The sequence below is a fragment of the Lepisma saccharinum genome, chromosome 6 (genome assembly GCF_977018435.1).
Source record: "Lepisma saccharinum chromosome 6, izLepSacc3.1, whole genome shotgun sequence".
NCBI classification, from domain to species: Eukaryota; Metazoa; Arthropoda; class Insecta; order Zygentoma; family Lepismatidae; genus Lepisma; species Lepisma saccharinum.
In genome coordinates this window covers 7164567-7186401 of record NC_139234.1, presented here as the reverse complement: position 1 = coordinate 7186401, position 21835 = coordinate 7164567, and the positions used below count along the sequence as shown (strand labels likewise).

Here is a 21835-nt window from a genome sequence, read left to right as displayed (position 1 = left end):
GCGGACACGAGCGGTTGAAAGCTATGCGTAGAATGTAGCAGATGGCCCATGAAACGCTGTGTTTTCATGCATCTTTTGATATTATACACCAAAGCTGTTAATTTGATTTGACAGCAAGAGATCAAATACGCGATAGAAGAATACATTTATTCCAAAACAATGCATAGTTTATTTTTTGCGTGATATCTTGTCCCTGCAGGCTGTAGTCCACTGCCGGCTTTTCTTTCCAGCTAACCTATTGCATTTATTTTAAATGTCTCATTCTAAGGAAAGTTCTTGTCCGGGCATATTCTGATATGTCTTTTTACTGAATGTCCTGGAATTTCCCTTTAATATTTTTACGCTACTTTTAACATTCTCCAGTTGATCGCCACGATGAGGATAAATTTGTTTTTGTTATTTATCGTCTTCTTCCACTTTTGGCTAATCGCGACGAACAGGATGAGTGATGATTAGTTTAAATTGATGAAGGGACACTCGTAGCAGGCACGTATCCAAGGGGGAGCTTAGGGGGCTCGAACCCCCCAAAAAGTTTTCTGTTTACAATAGATAAAATGAGGTATTTGGTTTCTTGTGGTCGGAAATAAAATAATGTGACGATAATTTAAGGAGAGGAATAATTATCGAGTCAAGCACGTATCCAAGGTGGGAATCAGGGGTCTCCAGCACCCCATTCAGGAAATTACGCTACATAAAATTACGTTCATGGCTTCTTAAATAATGTGATGATAATTTGAGATAAATAATTTTCGAGCCAAGACACAGAATGTTCTATAACCCTCTTATTGTTAATAGTGCGCACCCAAGGTGGGATCAGGGGGCTGGAGCCCCCCTTAATTTTTTCAGTTTACACTACATAATTTATTATTTTTTTTTTTGGATTTGATTTATTTTATTTTACTTCGCGTTTTGTTCCTCTTAGCTAATTTACGAAGATGGGAATGAGTGATGAAATGATGAAAATGATCAATGGACATTCACACACAACCATGGCCGAGTGGGATTCGAACCCGGGACCCTTGGCGTCGCAGCGCGATGTGCTAACCACTCAGCCACAGGGTCCGGCAAAATTAGGTTCTTGTTTTCTAAAATAGTGTGCCGATAATATATAAGGAGAGATATACTTACCAAGGCAACACGGAGAATGTTCTATAACCCTGTTGTTGATAATATTGCATTAAAACTTTTCTTGCGCTTTCGGTGTTGTCGCAACACTATGCAAAGACTTGTCAGCATTTGGAAGCTGTAAACGTAGCGCCACACGTAGGACGATTCATTATAATTTTTTAATCTCTGGAAAGCGCGAGAGGGAACGTTCTTGAATAAGAGAAGGAGTCGAACTACTGGCAACATTAACGAATCGTTTTATCTGTGGAACGTTCTAGAATATAATGAGGTTAAAATACGCGGCTTCAATTTCCAAGTTGATCTGTACAACAGAATCGGTTAATGAGTATTCAAAGGTAAGTATGACAGTTCATACTGTCGATTAGTGTACAGTCAGTGTCCATTGGTGGCTTTATAAGATCTAGTGATTCGAAGATGAAAAGGACTAAATACCGTAAAGTAACGAAGTCTACTACTAGTTCCAGTTGGGGTCCAAACCAGAAGACATTAACGACAGCGGAATTTCCGGAGCCTCAGTGTAGTGCTAGTTCGGGTCGAGGGCTGAAGAGATCGAAGGTCTCTCTCTAAAGTGAATATTTAATCAGTAACGGGTATTGGAGCGGTTAATTAAAAAAGAAATAAGCTGCACAGATCAACTGAAAATCAAAGTTTTGAGTGATGAGTTAGTTGTGCCCGGACCAAATTTTCCCAGAATTTTAGAAGAGGAGGGTTATGCATACTATTTTTGGTGGTCAGTCCTCATTTTGCCATCTTTTCCTCTCTTTGAAGTTCTTTATTTTAAGGAATACTTGGTCAAATTTGGTTATGACCTCACCAACCTTCCCTTGGGCACGTCACTGGAGATAAATGAGTAAGCATTTAATCATATTGGGAGAAGAAACACTAGATGTGTTGGGATCGGAAGGGTTTTCATTGTGAATTAATTGTTTCGAACTGTATTCGAGAAGACTTACTCTGTTTTGTGCCAATATACGACAAGACTGCGGAAGTTGTGACAGACAATTGTGAACACTTGCGAGTGCTTAGGCCTCAATATGAATAATTTGGTGGGTTTCAGCTTTTATAAGAACTGTAAACATGGGAGGACAAGACACAGTAGTGGTGTTCAGGCTCGAATCAGAGAGAAATATTCGAGAAATTTCTGCGTCCAGTTCTCAGCCCACAGTTTGAGTCTCGCGTTGTCGAGTGGATTGTCCATCCCGTGCGTGTGTAACAGCTTCGTAAAAAACACTCGAAGACGCCATAGATGTTTTGATGTCTGATGATAAGAAATGGGCAAACACACATACTGAGATGGTTCCGGCACACAATGTTAATGCATGGAAACAGAGGAGTTGAGTGGTAAAAAATGTTCCGATTTCACGTTCTGAATAATTTGGCAGCCTTGAACAGTGGCGACGATTTTGGGGATAGTTGCTCCCCATTTTTTTGCCTTCACACTATGACCTCTTTATGCTAACCCTTGCATACCAAGGGAAGAGAAAGTAAACTTTTCTTGCACCCCCCCCCCACTCCCGTTTTGAACCCAATTGCCACCATTGGCCTTAAACATACAATTGTGAGGTTCTATATATACCCCTTAAAAATATGGTGTTTAGCCCACCACGAAAGGAATTCCTGGATACGTGCCTGACTCGCAGAGAACACCTATGCCCATGTTGGGACTTGAACCGGGAACTTCGGAGGCGAAATCGAAAGTCGACCACTTAACGCCCTCGGCTACCGAGCCGGCGAATGAATTAGATAATGGCTATTGTATAAATGGTGTATTTTCGGGAAACATTCAAATAGCAATATTTCTTCCAGGTAATATATCCTAGGAACTTCAATCTTGCGGGCTTACTAGGTTCTGGCATGTGGGCCAACAATCTGTGTAGTACTCTGTACTGTTTGTGATCCACATGGATTTGTGATCATCCATTTCATCTACTCACCATTCATTTTCATCTTTGCGATTAGCCAAGGGGTAAATTATACTTGAAATAAAACAAAAGCAATACAAATACAAAACAAAAATAATGGAACGATTATGCTGTTACGTTTTCCTGTATTTTAGGCACGTCGCATTTATCAGCCAACAGTCAGAGATTGCTTTTCGGTCGAATGATACTTCTAATAATCGGAAGTAAATGCAAGCTGAGAATTATAATTTGATCTCTTATCCACCTAAGTTGAGGATCTAAATTTCTCGATTTTATTTGTAACAATATTTACTACTGCGAGGAATTAAAAAAAAAAACTTGCGGCTAATTTCGTCACTGGCTTCCTATTATGTAATAGTTACATTTGTTGTAAGAACATAATGCGTTAATTTACTTTGTATAAATATTACATTATCCATCGCTTTTCCTAATTAAATCTCATACCATATCCAACACACACATAAAATGTGTTTTACTAATAATAGAGTGCGCAATTAGAAAATAAGTCTTGTCAAGCAACACAAATATGGCCTCCACGATGGTCTAGTGGTAGCGCCGTCGCCTTGTAGTCAAGGGGTCCCGGGTTTGATACCCGGTGTAGGCACATAGTGGTTAGGATCCCACTTTAGACTGTAGGCCCAGTCCAAATTAGCCTTTCTGTGCAAAAAGCGGACTTAAAACACCAATTCAATCAAGCAACACAAATATGAAATATTAAATCTATTTTTTTATTTGGTTTATTTTACTTCACTTTTCTGCCAGTTTTGGCTAATTGCGAAGATGAGGATGAGTCATGATGATGAAATTGATGAATGGACACTCACAAACATCCATACCCAGGCCGGGATTCGAACCTAGGATCCTTGGCGTCGTAGCGCGATGTGCTAACCACTCTGCCACGGATGCCGGCTATTAAATCTACATGGAAATAGTTTCTGCAGTATGTTTGAGTTGATGTCTGTGCTAAAGCATTTATTTGGAACAAACGATTTGAAATATTTTTTCAACACCAGGAATTTTACATTAGCTAATAATTGAAAACAAGCACACAAACTGTATTTTTGAATGGCAGAAAATGAATGATAAATGCATGCCAAAGATGTTTGTTTGTACATATAACATGTATGTTTTACACATATGCAACATGGAGCGACATAAAATAAGAAAATACATATGCAAGATTCTAACACTAAATTATGTACGTATTCAAAGTTTTATCATTACATATATTATATACAAAACATATTATTTACATACATCACATTACAAAAAACAATTATATTACGAGCGAAGCGAGAAAGAAAATTTTTTGATCCAATTTTTGCAATTTAAAACAATATTGATTTAATAAGGGACAAATAATATCACATGGCGCTAAGGCATTCTCTCTTTCACATTTTTTTTAAAATTAGATTATTTGGCGCCCATGGCCGACTCCCGACGCCCCCTAGCTACGTCTCTGAACTTGACGAAACTGAGAAAAGCTGGCACTGCAAGCGAAGCGAGCAAGAAAATTTTACGAAATGTATTTTTATTTGTATAAAATTTGAAATAGAAGGGGGCAATTTCTCCTCTGTGCCCCCTGCAGGTGCCTTTGGCCATCAATGTCCCCCCCCCCTAGAATTGACTTCCGTCGAAGGTTGGGGGACAATGCCCCTGCCCTCCCCTGTGGTTACACCACTGAGTAAGTCCGAAATTTGGAGGAACAAATTGAATCAATCCTGCTACAGCAACTTGTTTTTTGGGAAGCGATGATGACTTTATTCCAGGCGATTTTCTTCTATTATTATTGCACGTGGCAAGAGCACAAACAGGATGATTTGTTCTCATTCTACCGGCATTCAAGAAAAAGTGTGTATAAGTAAATAATCGACCCATTTATGTCAAGCTTCCGTATACGATAACGAAGTAAGTTCCATTCTGTCCGCTTAATGACGTCATAGCGCGCACAGCATCATGGGAATAAATCTCGGAACCTCGGGAATGGCATACCTTATAAAGGTACCTTGAGTTAAAATGAGCAGGTGATATATGGATATCGCATGTGCTCTAGTTTTTCTAGAACTTTGATAGTGTTTGTTATAGCCCCTTCAGTTCTTCGCATTTTCATGTAAGTCAAAATGAAACGTATTTCACAGAAATGAATTTAGCTCATTTCAGTTTTTGCCTTCACCTGTTTGTAAAAAACTCAATATACAAATACGCTTAATTCGTTTTAGTGCTTCACTATTAAGTTACTTTGTTTACAATGAAGTTTAAGGATATATAAACACAAGTTGTAGTGCTTTTGCTTATCTATTCTCAGAAAGTTTCAAACCTTCCATTTTACCAGACTTGGAGTAAAGTCGGATTTCTACAGGTTGAACCGTTCGGTATAGACTATTTGACGTGGAGGAGGAGACCCTTGACTTTTTGAAGAATAATAGCAATGTTTTTTTTTTACTTTTTTAGTTTCATACAATTAAATTACGCTGAGTTAACTGTTAAACACAATCCAAAGAGTTGTACACATTTGTAAGGGTCTCAAATCTGGGGCCCGGATAGTTTTGCCACCAAAATCGTAAAAGTGGACAATTTGACACCAAGAAAGCGGACGTTTTGCCACCAAAGTCGAAGTAAAATTCTAACTAACCAATATTATCCCACAATGAATGTGCAATGTATTCATGAAGCACAACCCAAATTTGAATTTAATTTTTTGTTACATTTATATTTCTAAAAAAAATGAAAGCATAATGCAGTTTACTTGTCACAATTAAATTGAACAACATGTTTTCGTTACAATGAAAATTATGTCTTCAGTACATTGCTGTTAACTTATAATAACTTCAGAAGCGTATACAGTGCCCAACATTATTAAGATACTGTGCAATATCTCTCTGGCCATTGGAAAATTCGGTTAGGTTAGGTGTGATTGACCGGTGGCAAACTGTCCTCAATCATGAAACAAGCGGTGGCAAAATATCCGCTTTTTCGAATTTGCTGGCAAAAAGTCCGGTGGCAAACTGTCCTACATCCCTCAAATCTACTTCACACGAACGTTCCAGGACCTACCCGATGGCGGCGTAGTGGTAGGGATACCCATCTCCCCAAGGCCAATGGTGCATCTCCCCCAAAATCATATCATTCGCGCCATCAAACCATATCGTAATCCACACAAAGTATTTAATTAGGACAGCGTGTCTACCGAAAGTAACTTCTTCTTAGCTTTACTGAACACCCTTAAATTTGATCTGCCCCTCCTCCATAAACAGGGATGCCCATCACTCAAAACAGGCCCTAAAATCGTTCATCATAATCTCCTCAAAATAGTTTGGATGAATACGTAATAATTGATGTATACTTTAATGAAATACCATGCTAAACTATCCATATTTTTTAATTGTTCGATTTTCGAAAAAAAAACTTAAAGCTAGCACATTAATTGGTTAAATGTAGTAAATTAAATTATGTAAATGTGCATATAATTCGTGTTTGTGAGGTTCATAAAGCTCACAATTTGATTATTTAACACAAATTGTTACACAACTTAAGATAAATTTAGAATATTCAACTTTGGCAAACAAAATAACATGCTCGAACAGTTGACCGATTCAATTATTGTTTCACGAAACATTACAGAACCCTATCTAGAAATTCTTAAACTCAGGACAATAATATAATACGGTTCCTCGTTCAAAGAACTCACCCTCCCCCGTTTTCTTAGAGTAAATATAATTATTTTAGTAATCCATAACAATAGTTACGTAAATTTTATCTTCAGTGCAAATTTAACTTGTTAAAGTAAAGTTCACTGTGACAAGAGTTAGAAATGCGAATTCAATATATTTTTTGTTCCAAATGATGCACCTGCTTTAAATTAAGCAGTATACCAACACTAAGCATTATATTTTAAGAAGTGATGTTATTAATGAATATGAACAATATCGCTTATGTCTTGTAATGCAGGTACGGTATAAAACTTCATATTCACCTTAGTAAAACGCCAAACACGCATTTTCGCAACACAAAACCGCGAGCGAAGCGAGCAAGAAAATTTTAACATCCATTTCTTTGCAGGCTTTAAAGTATATTAATTTAATGGGGTGTCAATACTTCGTTAGGATCCCGAGATATTTGGTCTTTTCCAGCTTCTCTTTTGGCACGTTCGGGGTCGAAAACGTGTGGATACCATATCGCTAAATACAGCCTCCAAAATGTAATGTTCGAACTCTCTCTACTACAGAAATCCTTTGACAATCTAAGATTTAACACTTTATGAAGAGCTTCCTATCTCCCCCTTTAAATTTAATACTCAATCCTACCACCAAAATTTCCATGCAAATTTTATACTTACTGCTGACATTGAACAGTGGACACTGCCTCCTTCCAAACATTAATTCTGTCTCCACACCATAAATTTTTTACTTTTTTTACCTTTTTATCACCAGAATTTCCGCAACAGTCTAAGACAATAGTAATACACAAGAATTGGATACCCTATCAATTTAATGCTCAATCCCCCCTCTAACTAAAATACCCGCCATAATCTAAGACTTAGAGTTGGATACTGCCCCCCCCCCCCCACCTCAACGTTTAATTCAGACACCCTCCCCAAGAACCCACGTGTCAATTAAGGCCTAATATGTAAGAGTTGGATATTTCTCTCCCCCCTTTCGATAATACCCTTAAACACTTTATTTTCTTCATGTAATGGATTGAATATGGTGCATTTAAGGTGTAAAATTTTTACATATATTTTGGAAAAATATATAATTGTTGAATTTCATATTATTTGAAGGAGAAAATATCCCCCCAAATATCTCGATAGCGCTGCCTGCGCCAAAATACCCCCTGTTCGCACCACTGCGGTAAAGTTGTCGCCTTGTAATCAAGAGGTCTCGAGTTAGATACCCAGTGGAGGCACAAAGTGAATCGGATCTCACTTTAAACTGTAAGTACAATCCCAGTTAGCCTATCTGTGCATAAAGTGAACTTAAAAACGCAACTCAAACTCCGCTAGATCTATGTCCACTTTAGACGTGGATAGAAAATACAATTTGATCGAGATTTACGATATAAGATATGTTTTCCTTGATCTAAGACAGGAAAAAGTTAACAGTAGAACCTGTAATATGTTGTAAGATGGTCTAGGATTCTCCCGAAAACTTGCAATGAGTGGATCGTCATCTGTATTCCTGAGAGGGAAGTAGATACTTCACGAAGTGACGCCACTTTCAGTTCTTACGAATACAAGTGAGAACAGGAATACGTTTTCTGCGATGAGCTTAACGTGATCAGAATTTGGAAAGTTGACCTTGCCTCCGTACCCGGGTGGTACGTCAAAAGTTGAAATCTCGTGTTTCTAGATTCTGCAGAAGGAAATGGACAACGTTATTGTGCAGATAAGATATATCAAATGATGAAATTTACCACTTTCCTTTTGCATTCAGTCGGCAGTAGTGTCTGACTGCCGTTCGGGACACCCGGGTTCGATCCCTGGGGGATGGTTCTAAGGTGGGAATTTCTGGCAAAATGCCCCTACGTGGAACAGCACTGAGGCTTCTAATCAGTGGGTCGCTGGAAGCAATCGTGGGGTGTAAAGGCGACCCGAGTGTGATGCTGATCACATATCCTTACCTGGGTTAAAAGCTGAGGCTGTAAAGGGGCGCTCAGCACATAATAAGGACAAAACACAGCCCTGCAAAGGATTATACTGGTCGTAGGTCCAGACGCCATAGCCTCGTTGGCCTGCAACATTGCAGTTAACTAGGTCTACTACGTGGAAGTGAGGTTTCCTTCTACTAAGGTCAGCCCCTTACTCAATTCTTAACTCTATGAAGAATGAACAAAAAGGCCAAGGACCTTCAATGCGGTAGCCATCATAATTTGTGTAAGCGAAGATGGGGCGAAGAATTTTGCTTTTAAGTTTGCTTCACCCGAGAGACGTCTTTCATTATGGATTTTTTTTACAGGAACGGCGAGGAATGGCTTCATTACAGGAGACTGATGAACCCTCTCATGTTGAAAAGCAACAGCCTCGATTCTTCTATGGATTCCCTGAAGAAGGCCGCTGAAGATTTCATCACAAGATGGCGGAAGGAAACGACAAATCTGGAAAAATTGCTGTATCAGTGGTCCTTGGAGTGTAAGTTGTGGTGTCAAGGTTTAATTCACATAGATGAGCCCCAGATACAGTCTGGTATCTGTAAATGTGTCCATATTTCATGGGATCCGAACTACCGTGAACTGTAGGCTACCTTTACCAGAAGTCGAACCTTTGATTACAAGCAAGCCTTGAACGACCATTAAATGAAATATGTGTGTGTGTGTGCACAAAGGTTACTCTAAGTTTACTGTAAGAAACCCGATGGAGGTTCATTAGACAGTAGCTTGGATCCCACTTTAAATTCTAAGTCCAGTCTGCATTGGCTTCTCTGAGCATAAAGTGAGCTTGAAACAAACTGTGAGAAACCATTCTAGCTATGTGATATGGAGCATTTTCAGAAAGAATTAGCATTATATAGAAAGTGAAAGAAGAAAATACATAGCTTCGCATCAAATCTAAGCCATCCACATGAACCTAGAGATTATCTTGCAAACTTTTCTGGCAAATCTCAATGTATTTCTGTGTCGAGGGTTTTATTTGCAGAAGGGTTTCACCCTCTGAATAACTGCATCCTCTTCTTTGCAATTAGACTACGTTTAGCCAAATGGTGGCAGTTCAAAACATTAATATTAAATGCACCTGGATTGTATTATCTATATTGTACTTCAGATGCATGATATGGAAGGGGGAAGAAATAAGCAGGTGCTTGGTTTCCCTCAAATAGCATGGCGTTAGAGATGCATGTTTCCAATCAGATGGAGGTGAAGTTATACAGATAGCAAAATTTCCTTTGTCCGTCTATTTATTCTCTTCCACGGGTGTTGTGGTGGATATTTCCACTTCCATCTCTTTTAAAAATGGCAATATAAATCTTATAATATTCAACCACTAAAATTAATGACTTAGTTTGGTTCATGCGACCCTAACTTCAATCCTAATTTCGGACAGGAACTTTCATTTCAGATTTAGAATTATATCAGTTTAACATCACAGTTCAAATGATGCAACTATATTTTCTGGTAAAATTTAAGAGATGATTCTCGTGTACTCAGCAAGTTACATTTTTGATCACATTGCTAAGGTAGCCATTTTGTCACTATATATGTATATATATATTCTTAATCAGGTATCGTTGCTGTTCTTCTGGGATCCAGTTATGGGAAGCAGTGTGGCCAGATTGAGGACAAACTGGCCAAATGCTCCGAAGTCGTCCACCAAATATTCCAGGAAACTTCAAAGCTCCAACTCGTCCCTGTCAAATATCTGGCAGCATTGCGTTGGCCAGCGTGGAATCGTTTCGTTCAAGTTGTCGACGAGGCACTTTCTATGTGTAAGTTTTTGTTTCAAGGTGTTACTCCACAAACCCAACATCGGGGAATCTCATAGATACCTAATACCAGACTGGAAAATAAACAACTTCTCAGTGAAGCCGCGCTAGTTGTATGCTTTCTCCCTCAAGAATGCCTTTCCACATATTATTTCGTGACCGCAAATTGAGCAGCATATGTGTAACAAATATGGTGACTGCAAATTGAACAGTACAACAAATATGAAGATAAACAGTCTGGAACTAGATGTCTGTGATTTTAATAAACAGTAAGAATTTAGTCAGTTCTGTTGGAGTTAGTTACCGATCACGAGATATGACGTCACGTGGAAGGGTTCATAGTTCTGAAGAGCATTAATATCTGTAGTATAATAAGAATTATTATTCTTGAGAATTTGTGAGGGCCATAAACAACTTGTAGATATAAAAGTTTTTCTTGTATGTACCCATTGCTTGCATGATAGAATTATTTTCCTGTAGTTTACGGTTATTACAAGCATAAGAAAACAGTTTTTTCTTTGTGACGTTTCAGGAGAACACACGCTCCTTTCATCAGACATTTATTTTCATTTTGAGTCAAAATGAAAATAAATGTCTGATGAAAGGAGCGTGTGTTCTCCTGAAACGTCACAAAGAAAAAACTGTTTTCTTATGCTTGTAATAACCGTAAACTACAGGAAAATAACTTGTAGATAATTAAAGTTTCCTTCGGCTACATATCTTTGTGTTACTTAGTTTCTTTAATATGCATCGAGTGATTTTTTCAATAAGTGACATACAATAGAAGCCACAAATATAATAGGGAAACTGTCCAATGCTATTTAAATCCATCCTCTCTTGCATTCTTGTTTTCAAGAAATGAAATCTTACTGATAATGGTGGCAAATGTTGTCAACTAGTTCGTTCGTGTTTTGTTTCCATTATTGTACCTCACACTGCGTAAAATGCAATGGATATAACGGTGGACAATTTACCTGGCAATATTGTGTGCCCACTCTGCCAAAACATTGTCCAATCCTACAGTTTATACGTTTTCTTGCAGCCAGTTCCTTAACCACAGAATTAATCGAAATGGAGGGAGGTAGTGATGGTCTACTGAAGAAAATGCTGGATGCCAAGATGGATGTTGAGTTCATCAGAAGGATTGTTGTAGATCTCATTATTGCAGCTGGAGACACGGTAAAGTTACATACCATTCATCATATTTGTTGTTATAATTCGTACATGTGCCCCGTTATCCCGTCTTTTTTCTACCAAATAAACGTAACTAAAGTTTTTGTGATGGCCAATAAATAAACTCAGATTGGCTGATACACCTTACTCTACAAATCTTGGTTGCTACTGCCACTAATATGAAGTATTTCGGATTCACTGACAACCAACTCTCTAGCCTTCTTAAACCCCGAAGGTTTATGGCTGCAGCAACACAAGCCTTCCATATGTCCCTATCCTGCTTAATCTTTTCCATCCCTACCGATTTCCCTTAGGTCCATCTCAACGTTATCCCTCCATCTTCGTGTTGGCCTTCCTACAGGTCTCTTAGCACCAAGTTTCCCAACAAGAATCCTGTGTACTCTTTTTCCTCTCCCATTCGTGCCGTATAGCCTGTCCACCTAAGTCTCCTTGATTTAATTATTCTAATAATATCTGGATATGAATACAAATTGTACAGTTCTCAATTACAACGTTCCCACGCACCTGTCTCCTAATTCCTTTTAGGTCCAAATATTTTCTTAAGGATTTTATTTGCAAAGACTCTTAATTTATGTGACAAAAATATCGTTTTATTGTACGGAATTGAGCGTTTCAACTATATAGTATTTAATTTTCTCTACATTTCAAGTCCATCCTCTGCAAATTCTTGTAAATTCTATTGCAGAAAAAGTTATTAATTTTCTTTGTACAATTTATTTGTACAGAGACTATTTACACGATAATACTCGTGAGTTTCTGCTTATTTGTTCTTATCTAGTGCAATTTATTTCTCTTATGCATGAACATTGAAAAATATGCTCATTTTATAAAGTCCTATTGATTGTACAAGATAACTAGAAATATTTTAGTAATTAAATAATAATGTCACAAAAACTCTCGTATTCAATTGCAGACAGGTAGCTCTATGCAATGGATACTGTACCTTCTTGCCAGACACAACTATCAAGATAAGCTTCTCGATGAGATCATTTCGTTGCCTACCGAAGAGCGCTCTAGCGGGAAATTGTCTCAACTACCTCTGCTTCGATCCTTACCACGTGAAGCACTACGCATGTATCCAGTTGCACCGTTCATCGCAAGGTTTCTACCAGAACAGATACAGATAGCAGGACATAACGTTCCACCAGGAGTGAGTATTGTTTTATTTCGAAATTTAATGTGTAAGCATAGTAATGATAGTTGAAAAGGAGCTTTTCCAACAGGAAAAAAAAGTATACCATCACCATTTTCGTCCAGACTATTTTCCATAATATGTTTAGGAACTGAAATGAAAACGTAAATAAGGAGAGGATAACATCTGCTGCACATCACCAGAATTCCATTATTTAAAACAGCACAGGATTTAGAATTGAAAGGATACGTAATTGGCCTCTTATCTTTGTCGTTGGCTGTACAATGCATTTATATAAAATAAGTAACATAAGTTACTAATACATATAGGCCTAGGCCTACATTGAAATACATTTTGGACAAGGTTATTAGAAGTATAGGTTGGGCCAATCCGTTGTTTACTCGTAATGACGAAACGACGGTAAGAGGTGAATTTATCCATGAAATGAATTCCAAATCTATGCGCTAGTGTTGCACTATGCAGATAGGAAACCATGCCAGAAACTGAACACACGAAATCGAGTACACAAATGAGCATTTCCACCCATTTACATTTTGTGGCTTCAGACAAATTGAAAATAAATATACTTGTAGATAGGTACTTATTGTTATGCGGGACAGAATATTTTTGATCGGAACGGGAATTTTTTTTAAATCCCGACATTCGGGACGGGAAATATTCGCAATTTCTCGACTAGTAGGGAAATATCAAATTCTCATTTTCAACTTAAGTGATTTTCTTTGCATTTCTGGAATGAAAACTAACAATTTCCAATAAGTTCCAGACACTTGCAATGTAGAAAACGTCAAGAATTAATACCGTTTTAAAATGACCATTCGGTTTCCCGACTGCTCGGGATCCAGAAATTTAGGGAAGTCATTTGCTGAAGTCGTGATAGGGACGGAATTTTTCTTTCCTATCCCGGTCCCGACTTTCCGAGATACCGCACACCACTTGTTAATATTATTTAATTTAGTTCAGCACAAGATACATCTTCCAAGTACGTTGAACATAATATATACGTTTTTCAAAAGGATTCTTCGGTCACCGAGCTTTGGATTCGTGTGGAAACGCTAAGTGAATCATGCTAATGCTAGAATCTGCAATGCGCATTTCTGCCCAGAAGATTATGTACGTAATCTGAAAAGTCAACTTTTAGGTTTACATCGAAGAAAGATCCTTAAGCAAGATGACTTCGACTCCTTATTATGAGCAGGAATGTAGGGAGTATAATCCTGGTAAATACTTCGCCTACCATTTCTTTGCCATTGGTGTACAATTCTCTCTCGCTTTTTCCCTACATATTCACATAAAGCAATAAAAATACAAACTGCTAACTTTTCATTCCATTTTGGTTATTTATTAAACGGTACGTGTTTGTATTTATATTTCATAAATTTACTTTGCTCTTCCGGCCATTTAAGGCAATTGAGATTATGAAGAAGTGATAAAATAGATGAATGGCCAATCACAGTTCCCCTTACTTACAAGAGCGACCACAAGAAAAAGAACTTTCCTCCTCTTCCGTTGAACTCGGACTATAAGAGAGCATGCTCCACTCTCCCCCTCCCCTCCACACTGGAGTACGGTGCACAGGAGTCGCGAGTCTGCGCAGGTTTCTTTGCTTGTGGTTCCACTATAATAGTAATATAAAATTGTACACTCACCTCACTTAGTTCTCTGGCAGTTTGTTTCTTTATACATCATATTTGGAGAAGATACAATTCACTCTATAGTTGTACGTACACTTTATATAACACACCTTATTACTGACTTCCTTGACACTGGATGTAGAGGGTCAAGGAAAACAAAGAAATGAGCATAATTTTCTCTTTGGTGAAGATGTACCTAAACCAAAAAAAACTCAAATAATGAATTCGACAATGTAAATTGATGAGATTTAGTATATCATTTGATGAAGTGAACTAATTCTGAGTGGACTAATCGCAAAGGACATAATCAGCTCAGATCCTGTTACTTCTTCATGGTATGTGACGTAAAGTTCCCGCCCAACCGTTTGACGGCGTTAGTGGTTATCGCATCTCCTTTTCCATAGCCTGTAGTACACATCCTCATCTAGACATTGTTCTTGTTCTGGTGTCTAATATCTGCATACTGCAACACTGTCGTTTTGTCATTTCACGTGACTTCACATTGAAGTGATGCATTCACTTGGCCGGTTACACGTCATCGCACGCAAAAACTTCATCCGTTACCATGGTTTTGGGCCAGGGCTGATTTTGGAGGCAGTGTTGAATGTTAGAATTTAATGGATGATATTCAACAAGACGTCATGAGGCAGTGCGCTTTGGGAAGAAACAGTTCAATACTCATGATTTCCGGCAAACAGTTTCGCGTATGAGAAACCTTCCTGCAGCGAGAAAATTGGCGTTACGCACAAATCCCTCATATCATGATAACCATACTTTGAATCACTTCGCACAATGCTTAACCGACATGTTTTCAACTAAGGATCTGGTCTGTTTGCCTGAAATATGGCGACGAGCGTGATTTCGTGCAATAAACTATGGGAAAGTTGTTAGCTGAAATCATACATTGCGATAAAAATCTTGTATTGGGTACCAGAAGTCAACGAAATTTGTGGTATTGTATTCTATATTATTTACTCGACGAAACTTAGTTTCTTCCACATAATACATTTGAAACAAGTTGTTCGATGTAAACGCGCACAATTTTTAATTACCCTAGTTGTGGAAATGCATTGAAAGCAAATAACAATAAATGCCTAACGCTATACGCTTAAAAAACACGCATTAACCTTACGTCTTGATTGGGTACATAAACAGGACATAAATATTTTGGCGAATTTATCGGACGGGACAGGGCACAGATCCCCCACCCAAAAAAAGTCTTAAGTATTATGAAAATCCATGGTATCGTAAAGTCCTAACAAAATATAAAATACAATTATTCGATAATAACCTTTTCCAGACTGTAAAATAATAAAATAAAGTGTCCCGAAATATATTTCTAGATATGAGACAGACAAGCACAGTAAAAATGAGCTGGTTTTATGAACTTCAACAAGCAAATGGCAATTTTCTATTATTTTCTTACTTTTAAACTGATTCAAATAATCTCTTACTGTCCTATAAGGAAACTGTATACTTTTCAGCGTTCCTAAACTAATGTACCTTCTCTTGTTTCAGTCCCTCATAATCTTGTCAGTGTACTCAAGCGGAAGGGACAAGAGGTGGTTTCCGGAGCCGGACAAATTCTGGCCGGAGAGGTGGACGAGAGAGGAGCCCAACGCCCACAGCCCTTACAAGGGAGTGAGGAATCCCTTCGCTTCTTTGCCATTCGCCTTCGGATCGCGTTCCTGTATAGGGCGGAAAGTTGCCGAGGCCCAAATAAGTATTACTTTGTCTGAGGTAAGATCTACGTTCAGTAATTATTTCGACTGTACTTTATGTCAAGTGAGTAACAGTTATTTGCGAGGATGCACTAGAATGAAAGTGTTATATTTTCCAACGCTAATATCTCCGGAAATACAGGTGGTAAGATACACAAACAAATATGTACGTAGATAAAACAGAAATTGTTACTCGTTGAACAAAAATATGCAACTATTTCGACTGGTTGTACATGATTATAAGAAAGACGAAAGTTGTAGCACAATCTCATTATCTTGGTAAATATAGCTAAAACAACTTTAATTGTATCACGCAGTCACAGACCTCCCCTCAGTTTATGTAATCGAGCCGTGCTGGTATTCCTCAACACATTTTCCACTTTTTGCTCCCATCCGGAATAGTTAAAATAACTTTCAACTTTTCTACCGGCCGGTCACCTCAGATACACGATTTCAGCACAGTGTTGCTGTTGTCACAACGTGAAAGCAAAAATCCCTTTACTACATGCAATTTTTCCATTTCCGTCCACTTATGTTCATGAGTGTGGAAAATGCCAAAAACACAGTTGAAAATCTAAAGAATAATAATATAGAGGGAATATTAGAAAAAAAATACTATTATTACAAACCTTGCGAAAATATAAGAAATGCAAACATCTTCGCTACGAAACAATAGTTTTTTTTTACCAGTTGGATTTCTACAAGATTATTTAAAAATTGATAATTAGAAAGGTGAAGTTACTATACCGCGTTTGTTACAACCTGTCCCGGTTCCCGCGCTAGCTGGTCGCTGGCTTTTCTCCGTACTGGGGAAAGTCAAAGCCAGGCAGCCAATTAAAATACGCAACGTCTCAACAGTGTCTACGTAAGCGCCTCTCTTCTGGCTTCCATTCGCTCCTCGCTGCCCAGCAGACGATTTTTTCCTAGTTTCTCATTGGCACCGAAACTGTCGAGCGATCGCTAACGCGGGAAACGGGACAGGTTCTAACAAACGCGGTATAGTACAGTCAGTGATAGTTTCTAGTCAAATTGAAATTTGTAGTTATTGCTTGTTTTATGCATTTATTATTAACTATTTTTACCACGAAAGGAGATAAAAATGTTCTTCTCCATTACAAAACTTTTTTATCTCTTGTGGGAGTCAGATATCCTCGAATTGTTATGTTTTTTTTTAAAATAAAATATCCCTTTTTAACATAACTTATATTAGGATTTTCCTGTACAGAGGGATCTTTTTTTCGCATGGCAACATTGTTGCAACTGCATAGAATATCGAAGCAGGTTGTTCCTGTTATATTCTTGATATTTTATGCAGAAGGCACGCCGTCAGTGGGCGGAATATAAACTACTCGTAGCGTCATTCCCGTAAAGAAAGCTCCCGGTTACATCTAACGGTACAGGAGAGTCGATGACCACTCGCGAAGATCTTATTGGAGAAATGCACGTGCACATTAGTAGTGATTGGTGAAAGGAGGAGGATTAACTTCGATTTTGGAAAAGTGATGTGCAGAATGAAGGCTAGAAGGTAACGATCATATTAGAATGACTGGGTCGATAGGATAAGAAATGAACAGGTACAGTGTGTTTCAAAAGTCGCACAACCCTAACTGTGAGTGTATATAACATGAAATGTATGTGAAACAGAGAGAGAGAGAGAGAGAGATTCGCAACAGGTTTTCAGCATAATAAAGGTTTGTTTGTTGTCCAATGAGATATTTTAAAATACTTTTGCTTGTCACTTTATTTCCTGTGGGAAATTCTATAAATTAATTGGTGGAACAAGGTTTCTTCAGGATTGTTATCGTGCAGAGAAAACAGGATAATGAATTACAGCAGGGTCATTGTGGTTTTGGGAAAAGTTTGTTTTGTAGTCCACTGTTATGCTCACAGACCAATATGGGGATCCAAACCACTGTGCAATGTTTGTCCGCCGAGGATATTTCGATTACTTTACGTTGCTTTTCTACCTGTCGGGTTAAGCGCGACGATAGTGAACTGTGGATTGCTGAAATGCATGATAGGTTCAAACCTGGCTTCGTAGTACGTTATGCTGACCACTCCGTCACGAAGGCTGGTGGAATGCATTTTGGGAGATTGGGGAAAAAAATCAACAGGAAATCTTGAAAATACAGTTTCTGGTTTTTGAGAAACCATGAGGGGGACCAGTGGCAACACGACAATTTGTGACCACACTAACTGCCGTGAATTAAGAGCTTCTGAACTTAACTGAAAAGAGCCATGTTCTTTTGAAACACCGGTCTGGTGTTACATTTGCTTGAAATTGGGCAACGCGTTCTGAAATGATCGAAAACTTTAATTTTCATATTTTTCCAATTCTGTGGTTTGTTGTTTTTATTTCGCTTTCCTGCCTCTTCAGTCTAATCACTAGGAAGATGATGGAACAGTGAATCGATACAAAATGAGGACACTCAAAAAGGAACATTCATGCTCAGACCTAGACTTGAACCCGAAACTATACGTGGCTTTCATGTGACGTCAGGATTCGCACCGGCGTCATCTTCGCGGCCAAGTTGTTTGTCGTCTGCCCACCACGTAGCGTTCGTTATACCTGCGCCAATTATACGTACGCTTGTTGCATAAAATTAATTGCATATGTTCAAACTCTTTGAGCACTCTATAGACAAAGATATGGAGAGAAATAGAAGTTTTGCGGTGTAGATCCATATGAACCGAACGATAATGAAATGAAAAGGGGCCTAAACCTTTGGCCAACTGTAGTTCATGTGTGTTTATTCATTTGGCTTAACTACCTGGAATCAATTTGTTTTTGTATTTATTAGTGCTTCGGATTCTGCTTGAAATATTTACATCCATTACAGATTAACTGTAAATTCCAAGGCTCTGCCACTGTCGTGTCAGTTTCCTTTTAACGTTTGTTCAAGCGCTGTAATCTAATATCTTGTTGCTCAAAAACAGTAATTTCACTCATTGCTTTAACAATTTGGGATACGCCGGCCTCTGTGGCGGAGTGGTTAGCACATCGCGCTACGATGCCAGGGGTCCCGGGTTCGATCCCGGCCTGGACATGGTTGTTCTTTGCGAGTGTCCCTTAATCAATTTCATCATATCACTCAGCCTCGTCTTCACGATTAGCCAAAACTGGCATAAAAGCCAAGTTAAATAAACCAAATCAATCAATCAATTTGGGATACTTTGATAGCAGTGCTTCTTTTTTCGAACAGTACCCAAAGCCTACTATCGACACCTTTTCTCATGGATCGGATAACAATTAAAAACAGTTTGTGTTAACGAACGACATATGAATAATCCATTACAAACGTACGATTATCAAGATGAATTTAACTTTGAATATTATCATTTTTGTCGCCAAACTTACCGGAAGAATCAGCACCTTTGTACCAAAGAACAAGGAAACACTTCTTGCAAGTGTGATTAAACACACCAGTTAGATCCATTTATACTAAACGTCACAGAGAAAGTTGATATATGAACTTAACCTGAGAGCAAATGTTTGCTTTGTTCATTAATGTAGGCACGATTTATTCTCGCCAACCAGACGCGGCGCAGCGTTTTCTGATCAACAACTAGTCCCGTGCCGTCTGTTCTTACGAGGAAAATTCGAGGATTAACTCGAGTTTCTGTTAGACAACCGAATACTGCGCAATGTAAAGAAGGTTCATATCTCCAGCCCGCCCGCTTAAATTCCGTATGCTTACAAGAACTGGCCTCAATCATGGCTGCTCGATCCCACAATGCAACAGTTTGTGACGTAGGTGAAACACACCTATAGTTGTGACGTCGTAAGTGAATCACTTTTCAAATTCTGTAAATTTATATATTGAACTGACATTTTTATGACGGCTAGATACGTTGGAGTACTAAGGAAGATTTGCATCGATCTAGGATTCAAATTTATCAGAATTTAAATAGCTTATTTTTCAATCTCAATCGATTATCACGTTTATCATGTTGGCAAGAGCAGGACGCAGAAAATATACTGGGTATTATAGGATTCATGTGACATTGAACTATTAAGAACACAAACATGGTATAAATTATTGCTAAACCTTATTTTTTTTAAGATATTGTTTACTGCAACACGTTCAAAGCGTAGACATTTCCTTCAGATCATTATCATCATCATGTAACTTTATTATTTCAGATAATACAACGATACAAGTTGGAACTGCTCAATGAAGGTGATGTAGAAATGGTCCTACGTATGATTGGTGTTCCAGCTGAACCAATCAGATTGCAGCTAATCGAACGATGAGAAGAAGGATGGATCCGCGCTCAGTACAGTACCTGCTTTTGGAGCTTTTCCGCCAGATGTCTACACCGTGGAGATTCAAAGACCTCTACTAAAGTCCTGAGGTTTTAAAGTTCCTTTTATACATATACACACCATATAATCATTGTGCCAAATCTTTTCAACTGAGAATTCAAAATATGTTATTTTTTAGATTGTCGGTAATGTTTTGTGTAAAACTTTATTATAATGTTATTTTGTCTACTTACATTTATATTATGACGTAGCTTCAATATTAAATTGAAGCAAATATTTTAAAATAAGGTATTCCATGTGTGGCATACAGAAGTAATTTATAGTTAGAGTACCATGAAAAATATTTTTGTTAACCATACGAACTTAAGTTTTAATTAGTACTTCTAAAAAATAAAGAGTATCAAATTAATATTTCTGTGGTAGCTTTTACGCGCTATACTGCTATGCTACTTTCCTCTCATGTTTGCTATGAAATCTTAGAACCGACCAGTAGAGGGCAGTAGTGATGGTATTTTAGTTCAACGTTATTTAAGGTATATGGAAGGTATATTATCTTTAATTTAATTCCTAGATGTTTTTATGAAAATACATTTAGAATAAGTCAATTGGAACTTGCTGTTGTAGTAACATTTATTCAGATTTGTTGATATGACTGTATCACAGGCATCTAGAACTAGACTGGTAAAGCTTATCGTTTCACCTTAGTCAGCATAAAGCAACAATCTATCATGTAGCGTATCTCTAACATGGCTCTCGTGCATACTGCTCTCTTAAGCATCATTTGGTATGTTTCTGAATGTTAGTGACAATGGTTCTGTATTAGAACGCAATGTTAAGTGTACATTATCCATTGTCTGGTGATTTTACCTACATTATTATTACACTACAGTTTGAGAGAGCGCTTCTTTCCTCGTCTTCAGGTGAGAAAATTTATTTTTGCTAGTGTGGTGAGGATTGAACCTACAACAGACCTATGATTTTACTGCAAATCCGGTGCTCTAACCAAGTATAGCAATGAGCCAAAAGTCGTCCCAGTATAGAATTCAAACAAATACGCTCCCATCTTCTCAGAAAATAAAAATAGCATAAGCTGAGCAAAGATTAGTACAGAATTTCTGGGAGCGCTGTGGAGTACTTTGTTAGCGCATAGGATATGTAGCAAAATCACAGGTCTGTCGCAGGTCCAATCCCCACCACTGGCCAAAATTAATTTGTTCACCTGAAGGTAAGAGAAGAGGCGGCATCTCGAAACGTAGCGTTAGAATAACTATAGTTAAAAGCACTATAATTGATAATTTCCAATTAACTTCGCATGGTAATGTTTCTATTAACCTGTGGTTCTCACAAATTGGAAGTTCACATCAATGTCATCTTTGGGTAACTTTTGTAATCCGTTGTTTCAAC

The 21835-nt window shown here is 38.0% G+C and overlaps 1 protein-coding gene across 1 annotated transcript in view; it reads left to right on the top strand.

Moving 5' to 3' along the window:
- The window catches only part of sad (Cytochrome P450 family protein sad), a 44025-nt gene extending 23228 nt beyond the window's left edge, over nucleotides 1-20797 (top strand). Inside the window, exons 2-7 of the mRNA XM_083123437.1 lie at nucleotides 9005-9177; nucleotides 10265-10468; nucleotides 11508-11644; nucleotides 12573-12809; nucleotides 15962-16183; nucleotides 20309-20797. Of these exons, the coding sequence (XP_082979563.1) occupies nucleotides 9005-9177; nucleotides 10265-10468; nucleotides 11508-11644; nucleotides 12573-12809; nucleotides 15962-16183; nucleotides 20309-20419 (1084 nt within the window). The 3' untranslated portion in view covers nucleotides 20420-20797. The remainder of the gene's footprint in view (nucleotides 1-9004; nucleotides 9178-10264; nucleotides 10469-11507; nucleotides 11645-12572; nucleotides 12810-15961; nucleotides 16184-20308) is intronic.
- The last annotated feature ends 1038 nt before the right edge of the window (nucleotides 20798-21835 follow it).